The sequence below is a fragment of the Apaloderma vittatum genome, unplaced genomic scaffold, assembly GCF_000703405.1.
Source record: "Apaloderma vittatum isolate BGI_N311 unplaced genomic scaffold, ASM70340v1 scaffold21830, whole genome shotgun sequence".
In the NCBI taxonomy this organism is placed as follows: Eukaryota; Metazoa; Chordata; class Aves; order Trogoniformes; family Trogonidae; genus Apaloderma; species Apaloderma vittatum.
Window position 1 is genome coordinate 31287 of NW_009696519.1, and position 11744 is coordinate 43030.

General features: G+C 41.9%; 1 protein-coding gene across 1 annotated transcript; it reads right to left on the reverse strand.

The window, feature by feature from the left end:
• Window positions 1-250: 250 nt before the first annotated feature.
• CEP70 (centrosomal protein 70kDa) lies at window positions 251-11343 on the reverse strand (the record flags this gene model as incomplete). The annotated part of the gene is made up of 15 exons (XM_009875180.1): window positions 251-312; window positions 702-781; window positions 1739-1853; window positions 3019-3187; window positions 3715-3861; window positions 4972-5142; window positions 5817-5919; window positions 6920-6994; window positions 7341-7429; window positions 7818-7917; window positions 8598-8657; window positions 9835-10004; window positions 10327-10507; window positions 10837-10960; window positions 11238-11343. Coding segments are annotated over 15 exons (1752 nt in total), but the record flags the coding sequence as incomplete, so codon positions are not given.
• Window positions 11344-11744: the final 401 nt, after the last annotated feature.

Consider the following 11744-nt stretch of genomic DNA (forward strand, 5'->3'; position numbering starts at 1 on the left):
TCAGCTTCCCAGACTGATACAAAGTGGCATGGAGCAGACTAGCTGAGAGGGATTATAGGAAGGTTTTCTTGTCAGCTAGTTTCAGAATGAAACAAGAAGTAAGAAAAAGGTAAGAATGCAGCATTTATTTATGTCAAAAACTCTGCAACAGTTAATTAAGGTAACAGAGGTTAGAGGTAGCTGTAACGCCATATGCATCAACAGGTACAACAGGTAAGACAAATCTTGCTAGAAAAGACCAGATTAACTCTTAAGTAGCCACCAATTTCAAATTTCGCACAGTAGGCAAAATATCATCCACGTTACTGATCTCTGAAACAGAATAAAAAGTAACATGGTTAAGATTTGTGTACCTAAAACATCCTCAGGTTCAGCCAAAATTCCAACTTAAATGTTAGAAATATAACTGGTGGACAAGAAAAAACCCTCCTCCCGCCTTTTAATGCTTTTGAGTGTTTTTCCAATTTGGCTTATCCTACGGGTAACAGGACTGAATGTATGCAACCCCATGTTCAACAAAAACAGAGTATTTTCATCACTTCTTGGGGAAAGATGGAGAGTGAGGCAAAACTTAACACTCCTCTTGCATCCTCTTTGTGTTTTAGCACACCGGGAGCAAACAAAACACTTGTTAGCTATTTAAAGTTCTAGGTAGAAGCGCTGGCATGAAGATAATTACAACTGGCGCAAATATTACTCACCTAGAAGACAGAGCAAATCTTGAATGAGAGCTTGAAATGGTGGAAAGAAGCACTCGTGTTCTTCTAGCTTGCTGATGATACTGAAATGTGCAATTGAGACAGTCAGGTACAAGGCACAAGGGCTTTTTAAGTTCATCTTGTTGGCTGTTTTGTTGTTACATCATAACTTTCTGAAAGCCCCGCTACTTACTAGTACATAAAACCATCTACACCAAAAATGCGTTCTCAGGTTCTGAAGTGTGCAGCCAACAACTGTTAGCTGTCCAAAGAGGATCTCAAATGTCACTATTTGTGCCCTGCTCTTCCTTTCCTACTTGCATGGCACCAGGTAATTTTTGGACTGGAACATGAATCTTATCTATGCTGAATACTGCCTGGGGGGTGGCAGGTATAACTGCCTCAGAGGTGGAGCAAGGAATATTTTGTAAGCAGCTATTCTGTTAGAACTGTGAGAAGTGCAGAAAGGCTGAGGGACTTACTGAGTATTGTTAACTCAGCCTGTGTCAGACTTGCTGCCCGCCGCAGTTCTTTTTTAGCATGTTTGCCAAGCGCGTGCTGGATGCCAGCTCTCCCAGCCTGCTGCCGAGTACCTGGATGTTGTCAGCTGGTGAAGATGTAACAGGATTTGTCCAGTTCCCAAAACATTCGTGGGCAGTTTGGGTCATATGTTCTCTTAGCAACACTTCAATATTACAGCTCAAACCCTGCAGCACTTTCTCCTCCCCACCCACGTGCAGTATTTGCTTTGTCTCCTCATGAAACACACATCTCAGTAAGGCTTATTTGATTCTTTTATCCACACAAACCAACAAGGTGTTTTGGAGCTGTCTGGCCTTAATTTTTCTTTTTGCCAGCTTTATCCTCTTGAAAAATATTCAAGATTTGTTTTGTGTGGGATAGTAGTAACGCCTTTCCTCTCACAGCTCCCTGACTTCATAACACGATTTAAGTTTCCTACAAGTATCTGTTTTAGCCAGTTCTCTCAATTACTAAATTTGACGTTTGAAGAAGGTTGCCAGTGGAACAGAGCCACATACCTGTAGATGTCTTGGGTCCCCAGAAGCTGCTGTACCTGCTCAGTCACATTCTCATTAATTACGTCACACAGTTTCCCAACAGTATCCACTACCATTGTGGGTGGAGCTGAACTGTCTGGAAAAACAAAACACTTCATGTTTCTTGTAACAGTAACAACAGGAAAGTGTTTTAGACACAATCCGATTCTTGCATGTGCCCAGGTATTATTTGGGTTTCACACATCTAGGCATACAAGTTCCATCATCCACAGAACAAAACACCTATGGTCAGAAACAAACTAAGGTTAGCTAGGAATGGTGAATCTCTCACTAATCCTTTAGTGGCTAAAAAAACTTGTCAGAGCTGTGTGCTTTCACAGCAGCGATGGTGCTGAAGTGCACCCTACAACAACTGGAAATCAGCAAACTAGAATTATATATGGTGAGAGGGTTATTTATTAGGTTCCTGTAACCCAGCAGAAGTAGAGGAGCTAGACCGCCAATGGGACCTGCTCCATCAATCCTTCAATAGCCAGTTTTGGTATTTTACCTGCTTTGACTGCTGTGACTGAGGGTAACAGGACCCTGCCCTTTTCTCCCTCAATTTCAGAAGAACTAGCCTTGGAGAAGGCATTCTCTGAGCTCTGCTGGTTTGCCTTTGTTAGGGAGACACGAGGCTTCCCGCCTCCTGTGCTGCTTCGCTCCTCCAGCACGGCTCCCAGCCAGGCAGCCCAGGAGCTGTGGGGCTGTACGCCCGGCGGCGCAGCCAAACGCCTAAACCCAAGAGCAGCGGCAGCTGCTGCTCTCCAGAAGTACAAACCAGAACAGAACAGGTACTGGGAAGTAACCCGGTACTTTGGTTTTGACATTTGACAACTTTTTTAAGTTTAGATGGAAGTTTCTGAGGATTGGAAATAACTACACTGGAATGAATTACTGAGTAGAAATTACGCAGAGTTTGAGTTATTTTTTATCTTTCAAGCAGCGAATGAAAGATGTTCAAGAATTATAAAGTCAACTCACAGGAAACAAAGCTTTGTTTAAAAAAAAGATAATTAAAAATTCAATTTCCTCTGTTATTCCCTTCTTCTGCCTATTTCTCAGCAACTGCTAAAGGCATACAAATAACGAGGTTCTGCTATTCAAACTGCCAACTGACAGCAACCTATTTTTATCTTCACGGTGAAGAATATACTCAGTTTACTCATTTCTCAACAGCTCAACTTATTTTCTATTAAGAGATGAACTTCTCACTTGTCATCTTCCTTTGGAAATGGTCTCAACCAATGCTTGGCCTTTACCTAGTTCCAGGAGCTCATGGATATTTCTCATGGCGTTGGTCATTTCCCCGAGTTTTGTGTACACCTCATTCATCCGTGGATAAACACCGTTCAGAGAATTCACATCAAACAACTTCTGGAAGTGAGAGACTATCGCAAACAGGGTTGGTAAGGACGGTGTCTGGCTGTTCTGAAGCAAGCAGAAAGAAGAACTCGATGCTGCTATTGCTCAACAAGGGAAGGATTCTTCTACACCATGAAACATTCTTAAAACTAGTCTAGGAAGAAAAATGAGTGTAACTTCCTTTATTAAATTACAGCATTTCAAATGCTCTTCAATCTGAAGACAGACTGTAAAGAGAATTTTCAAACACAAATAGCCAACAAACCAAAAATACTTCTTTGAAGGCTTTCTTCTCTGTTGCTTAGTAGGTACATTTATGTGTTCTCAATGCAGACTGAGAAACAGAACAGGGTATTACCTGGGACTACAGGGCAATGCAAATCCATCGCTGGTCAAATGACTTTGATTAAAGCAGTCTTCCCCAGGGTGAATTTATCCATTATGTTAAAATAGTCTTTGACTATTGAATATCTTCAAACAGCTACTTCTTAAACCCCACAAGGCTTTCAAATGTGCAGATCTAATCACCGTGTGAAGGACGCATTTAAGAATTCCACAGTAACTTCTGATTAAAAACCCCTGGTAAGAATTACCTTTTCCTTATTTTCTATTTCTTCCAAAATTGCATCTACTATGAACTGGAGATCTTCGACCCGAATGGACTCTCTGTTATCCTGTGGATCTGCAGTGTGCCAGGGCACCAATTCCAGGGACAGTTTTCTCAAGGACTTATGCAAATCCTTTTAAAAGAAGGGAGAGGACACAGTTTATTTTAGTAACTTCTTAAAGTTGTTTTTATATAGTTGTTCTGTTATAGAAACAGGCAGATTTTCTGTTTCTCATAGGCAAAAACATTCCAGTACTGAAGACAGGAACGTTTTAGTTTTCATGGAACTTAAACGCAGTATCTTGCTTACATTCTTTAATTTTTAGGCTATCTCTGTTCTTTTTAAATCAAAAATACTTCATATATTGGAGTTTCAGTGAAATAAGAAGTGTTGGCCACAGAGAGTTTGGTTAGGGCAACCAAGCTGGCAAGGGGTCTGGAGAGCATGTTGTATGGGGAGCAGCCCAGGGAAGTGGGATTGTTCAGCCTGGAGAAAAGGAGGCTGAGGGGAGACCTCATTGCTCTCTACAGCTACCTGAAAGGAGGCTGTAGGGAAGTGGGTGTTGGGCTCTTCTCCCAAGTTACTAGTGACAGGACAAGAGGAAACGGCCTCAAGTTGCACCAGGGGAGGTTTAGATTAGATACTAAGAAAATCTCTTTACTGAAAGAGCGGTGAGGCGTTGGAACAGGCTGCCCAGGGAAGTGGTGGAGTTGCCATCCCTGGAGGTGTTCAAAAAACGTGCAGACATGGCACTTTAGGACATGGTTTAGTGGTCACAGTGCTATTGGGTTGACTGTTGGACTTGATGATCTTAGAGGTCTTTTCTAACCTTAATGATTCTATGATTCTATTCTATGGTTTCAAAGCAAAACTTCATTTGTTCTGAGATAAAAAAGCTACTGTTGTGGCAAGACAAAAGGAAGAAAGAGAATGCATCAACATTAATGTGTGAAGTACATAGACTCTAAAGCTCAAGTGGCTTCTTAGGGACTCAGTGAACAAAAGCATTTAGACGATAAACAGAGAGGAGTATGTCTGGCCTGCAGGCACAATGCACGTTTTTTGCTTTACTATCCTTTTGAAGTGGTATATCTATGGATAGCAGAACTGGTTTTAAAATTTAACACCACGTCAGACAATGACAAAAGTTACACACAGAAAAATACCTACATGTAGGGAGAGACTGAGAGGTGGTCAGCAGATCAGAGGAGGAATCTAAAGCTCAGTACAATAATGTGTTACCTTTAGAGCCATTAGCTGATCTGCCCACATTTCTATAGTGAGCGGGAGGTGCTCAAATCCACATTCCTGTCCGTTCTCTTTAACAGAATTTGGCACTGGCCCTTTACTGCGCCTGTATATTAACGGAGGAGCTCGTGGACTTCGCAAAATAGAATCAATGTGGGACAAAACCTTCAACATCAAAATAACAAATGTTACTGCTCAAAGGTATTATTTTATAAGAAAATCCCTCTCCACCAGTCATGACTGCCTAAACATTAAATCATAAATAGCTCCAATAAGTTACTATTGATTCATTTTACAGATGGATTCAGTATGTAATAGATACCAAGATTTAAAAATATACTAGCTAGAAGATATGTAGAAGTAATGCAAATATACTCCCCTTTGAGGGATATTTAACATTTATCCACTTGAGGCACTGTTACTTCTCCAGTTTATATTTCAGTAAGTCTTACTATATTTACTTCTGGTTTTTTTTAATTCAAAGAAAAATTACAGCCTCAGGCGTGTTTAAAATTGTAACATAAGGATCTGTCTTGATGAAGAGCTTAAGCATATCCTTGTCCTGAAAAGACTTCCGCTAAATCCTTGGTTTGATATTTGCCAGCCTAGTCTCTGCTTCCTTGCTCTATTTTCAGGTAGCTTACACGAAGATAGAACCATTAAGAATAAGTCTACATCAACTGCCAAATCCAGAGCATTACACAGCTTGTGTAGAAGACTTGATTTGAATGCTTAGGTTTAAAATCGCGTGCTCCCATTTACACACTTAAACAAAACTCATGTATTATATCTCATTGTAGCAGTGCTAGATACACACCGTACAGATAAAACGTGCATACCTGCAAGTATTGCTGGCACACTGCCTGCAGCTGATCCACTCCTGCGATACTCTCGGGTCCTTTCTTTTCTTCTGTTCTTTCTCTGGTACTACTCCCCGAAGATCTATGTGCCAAACACATACAGCAGGTGACACAAGCAGCCTTAGCAGAAGAACCAGGTGTGTATAGCACAAATACACCTACAAAGTAAAATCTCTGATTTATGATGCCTGCCACTAGAATTACATCAAACTGGGCCAGATGAAGAATAGAATACCTAATGTAAGTATCATGAATTTATCTCAAGTCTCCAGTTTAAGATTACTGCACGCTGCATGCTAAGTCAGGAGGTACCTCTGGTACCAGAGGTTCTACTAGGCTGAAGACTTACAAATCCAGAATTTAACTAAAAGTCAAATTCCCTGCTCACAGTGTTTATCTACTACTGCTTGAACAGCTTTCCTGGTTTACTATATATAGCTCGCTACCATTCTTGTTAAATCTCAGATGACTTTCTCTAAAACTACCTCTAAATCATACATGCATGAAAGAAAAAAAACCACTTAAATATGAAGAACTGAACACTTTAAAAGTGGTGCCTTTTCAGACATTCAGCTCACACATCCACAAATGATTAATTACAGACAAAAACACTTTGTCTGACAGACAAAACCAGGTCTTTCAATGTGTTTTCTTGCCACATTTTGGATAAAAAACTAAGTCAATTTCTAAGAATAATACGGACGTAACTTCAGTAGCTGCAACATTTTGCCAACTCGTATTTTCTCATTCATGATCCATAGTGTAACCAGCAGAATTCCTTATAGCACACAGAGGCACCAAACAACAGTTTGGTCCTGTCCACAGCGCCTGTGACAGCAGTCAAATCAAATCCAGGAAGATGAAATAAAAAGGATGCACTGCTGTGGCCCCACCTGGAGAGCATGCCCTCATTTCAGAGATTCACAGGGTATCTTTGGAGCTGCTGCAGCATTTGCTGCCCATAACCGGGCTCCAAAGAACAGCGATGAGAAACCTGCTTTATAAGCTGCTCTCTACTTTCCACGTTGCAGAGTATCTTTGCCTTAAGAAGTTCATGGAAGTTACTAAAGAAATATACTTACTGGACAGTTTTCTTTAACATTTTTTCTAGTTTCTTCACTTGGTGCTTGTAAAGTTTTAATTCCTGTGCTGTTGGTCTGTTAGAAGGAAAAAGTACCGTATTATATCTCTTACATGTGACGATATCTGTAAAACTCTGCCAAGTGAAGAAAGCTTTGCCAGTGCTGCAACACCATTCTGGAAATGTAATTCTGCAACATTTCTACATGGCAACAGCAGTAAACAGCAAACTAACCATCAGCAGTTGTTATTAACTGGGTAGGGAGGGAAAGCTGACTGTTGCTGCCAAATCTTATTTCTGTGAATCGCTTTTAAAAGCGGATTTCATACACTTCTACAATTGCTGGTGCTTTCAGTTTCTTTCTCTGTAAAGCAAAGTCTATCAAAGTGCCTTTACAAAGGATGACACTTATCCTTTCTCACCTTGTTTCCAAATCTTTCTTGAGACTGATGTTTTCAAGCAAAAGCTGTTCATTCCTGGCTTTAGTTTCAATGAGTTGCTTCTGGAAAGACTGCAACACAGATCACGTTACTTCTTTTATTTCACTCATTCCACAATCAACAACACTTTAAAGTACACGTGTGTTAAGATGGGTGTGCATTTGCCTGTGCAGCACAACAGCACAGGTGAGGAACTAGTGAGCTCAGCTAAGAGCCTGCTGCATTGGACCACAGGTGGAGAACCTGTGATTAAGGAGGTGTCACGGCAGTCCCCAGCAAAGACGACTCACAACACAGCACTCAATCTTTGCATAAAGGCAGCAAGCCCAGCCCAGAGAGGTTACAAGTCAGGAAGACATGAAAAGAGCTAAGGGAGAGAAATCAAACATAGTTTCCACGTAGCTCTCAAAGGGTTACCATTTAGAGGTCTGCACTGACTTATTCTTAGGAGTTCCGTACCGTGAGCAGTGCTCTGTAATTAGGAGTAGCATCTAGATTTAAGAATTCTTCCTGGCTTTTTACTTCTCTCTCTACCTGGTCTTCATCTTCTTTATATTGCCTACTGGGAAAAATAAATTGTTTCAGCTTACTGTAATTCAATTACCTCCAAGATTTAAATTGGTTTAGTTAGCAGTTATGTATGATAATAACGTTTCCATAAACTGCGAAGTAAATAGAACAGAAAATCTGCCTGAAGATCCATCTTCTCTATTGTTTCTAGGACGTTGTTTCATATACTAATTAAGTGCACTTATTTCACAAGAGAAATCCCAGTGGAAGCAAATCCCATTTCGGTTTTCAGAATAATAATCTTCAAATTATAGGAATGTCTCTAGTATCTCCTTGTTGCTTTGTACCATGCAGGCACGACGATAGAGATGAAAAGCTGGTATTCCTTTTGTTTAAGGAGATCAGTCAACTGAGCACAGCCAACGCCATCTGCCTGTGACCCAGGGCAAAAGAGGAAGGAAGCAAAAAGAAAACTAACAAAGAATTATCACTCAAGTGTCTAAATACTCCCAGCTTCCTAGCTCTCCTGGCCTCCTGACGGAGCAGCTGTTTGGCCTGACTGACAGTCATTCCCCAGATGAATCCAAACTTCCATGACCATTACAGTCACCGTTTCTAACATGCTAGTGACATCTGGAACACTGAATATTCACCATTGTAAGTTTTAAGAACAGTTAGGAGTACGAAAATTTTGAGCAGTGGAACCACAAAGCATTAGATAAGACCCACCTTAGCTCCTTTTTCATTTGACTTACTTGAGATTCATAATAATCAATTAGACAAAGGAACCTAAGAAACGAAAAATGGTATTTTGAATTTCAGACATTCCTAAAAAATCATGCCTGAAAGATACTGTGACCAACCCATAGGAACACACCAGCTTACACAACTGCACTTCAGGAACGACTGCTTCAAACAGTGGCTCTTCTCTCACACCAAACAAACACGGTCACAGTTTTCCAAAATGGAAGAGACACTCACTCTGTACTAGAAGTGGCAAAATTATTCAAGAGGAGAAAGAAAAGATAAATCTTCCTGACAGCCTCCTTGTGAACATCTTTACCCAGCAAGCTTGACGGCGAGGCACAGTCCCGAGTGCTGGGGCTCAGTGGCCACTGCGGGAGGCAGAGGGCACAGGTCCCACAGAGCCCGAGAACATCCGTCACCAAAGAAGGTAAAAGCGCTTCCCAAGCAAGAGGTTGCATAAAAAAAAAAGAGAGCTACAAAAAACTGAAAGGCCGAGAAAGCACCTTTCCTTGTCAGCACTCTGAAAGGAGAAAGCACAGGGAACCAAATTCATCGATCCTTCCTCTCGGGCAGCGAGGGCACAAGCAAAGGGCTGCCCACGCACAGTGCCAGGCAAGCACTGCTGGCTGGGCTGAGGAAACCAGGCGGCAGCAGCACAAAAAGGCGACGGCTGAGGCCTGAGCACTGGCCAATCTCTGGTTATAGCACAACCACAGAGATCTTGCTGCAAGAGACCCAGGCTCAGAGTACTTTCAGAACTTCCCTAAAGTATCTGGAAAGCCTTACAGCAAAAAGGCCTTACAGCAAAGACTGCTTTACTAAACTGGAAGATTTTTTTTGCAGGTGGGTTGAGGGGTGGTGTTCGTTAGTTTTTTGTTTGGTTCTTTTTCTGATTTACATTTTAAAATGATAGAATCCCAGGACGAGATTGCCCTGGCAGATACTGCAATTCCAAAGTAGAGTGAATCATTCGCTTCTCTTTGCTGACACCTAGTGTATACAGTGGCTGACAATTTTTTAATTTCTGCCATGGATTTATCCAGCTCACATTTTTTATACAGGAAAAAAATTACTATTTTGATGTATCTTTAGAAGAGTTCATGTTTCAGGTTGTACTCTTAAGCTTTCCAGCTTTTTCCACATAAATACTGAGCTACTTTAAAATCCATTTCTTCATTTGATGTTACAAGTTATTCATCAATATAAGAAAATCGCTTACTGCTGATCTAGAAGAGACTTCGGAGCTCTTTTGCAAAACCGACAAAACATTTTGTTTTGAGTGGCAACACGCTGCTGCTCCTCCATCCCAACTTTGCACAGCTCCTTCTGCAAACGGGCAATAATCTCTTCCTGCTCCTGCAGCTTTTCCTGCTGCTGTTGATATTTTGCCTGTGAAGAGATAATAGGAGCACCACGAAATTATTCTAACCCACAAGCTGGAGACTGTACTGTACATGTCCAAGTAGGCACATGATCCCAAGGAGGGTCAGTACTTCAGTTTTAGCCATACTGAAGAGGCAGTGGAAGAAGGATACAGATATTTTTCTAAGCTGTCTCTACGAAATTCTGTATAGATTGAGAAAACTTAACTACATACAGTGCATAAACTCTGTGACCCAAGAATCATGTTTATTTTTATCAATGTAAATATTTTTGGAGCTTTTTAAAAAAGTCAGAGGTTTGAATCCTCAGACAGCACCATCTGAATTACCTGTGAAATCTGTTGATCTTTTTGAAGTTCTTTGACTTGATTCTGTTGCTGGCAAACTTTAGCTATCGTCTCATCTTCCAGCTGACAAATTTTGGACTTAATGTTTTTCACCACATTTTCTAAATCATTAGCCCGTTGTTCTTGTCGAGATGCCCGACCTCGCTCCTGCCGCACCTCATCTCTGGAAAAAAAATAAAATCCTTGATTTAAATTAAACTCACTTCATTCAAGACAGTGAATGAAGCACAGGCCTGTTAATGTTATTTGATGATGCTCAGTAATAGCCTCTAGTAGCAGGTATGGGAAATATGCTGGCATGGGAAGCAGCAGCAGATGAAATAATGGAAAAGCTCAAAAGGAACTAGGTCAACACTGCTGCATATTGGACAATAATCTCAGGGAAAAAGGTCTCAGACCTCAGGTGTGACAAGAGCTCCACCTGGCAGGAGATGGACACTGGTAATACCTGTGCTTTGCATTAGCAGGTAAGTTACTTCCACTGTGTCTTACCTAAGACAACGATTAGCCTCCATAAGCCCCTGCATAATGTTCTGCTGTCGGTCAGTGTCTTCCACCAGCGTTTTTAATGCAAGTCTTATTCCTAGAGAAGACTGACTGTCTAAGACAATCATATCTGGAGAAACATAAATAAGCAAAGTCATAATCATAGAATCATAGACTGGCCTCGGCTGGAAGGGACCTCAGAGATCATTTAATCAAACCTCCCTGTCATGGGCAGGGACACCACCTCCCAACTAGATCAGGCAACACATGGGGACCGAGCGGGGATGGAAGGCGCTTAATAGATGAAGAAGATCGCATCTCTGCTACTGTTGGGAAATGATGGCTTTAGAGATGTCTTATAAACTCAGGCTTACAAATACAAACATTATTAATTAGCATTTCCTTACCTGACGTATTTCTGCAGCTTTGGGGAGCAGCAAGACTCACCGGCTTCAACCCATGACGCGTGAGCAGCTTGTTTAAGCTCTCCCATTCTGCCTTCTCCTGCTGCAGCTGGGAGAAGGGGAAGAAGAGACAGAACCCGAGTTCTCAAGATCAGCTACAGATCTCCTGTCCTCCCTGGAGCGCAGGCAGGGGAGGAAACCACACGTCCCCAAATAAAACCAGGCAGACCCAAGAAGGCCCAGCCACCACAGGAGAGCTTGTGAGGCTCTCCCGCAGGATCTGCAAAGAACACCGGGGGAAGCGTGTTCAGCAACACACCGAACGCGAGCAGTGGGAGAAACATGTGCTACGAGCTAAAATGCGCCGTTTTACAAGCCCCAGACAAGCGGCCCTCGGCCAGCTCCAACGCCCCGGCGGCGGAGCGGGCCCCAGCCCAGCCCGCAGAGGCCGCAGATGCCCCTTCTGGGGGAATATCGCTCGTTTGTTCTCTTTTCGTCCAGTTTTTAACT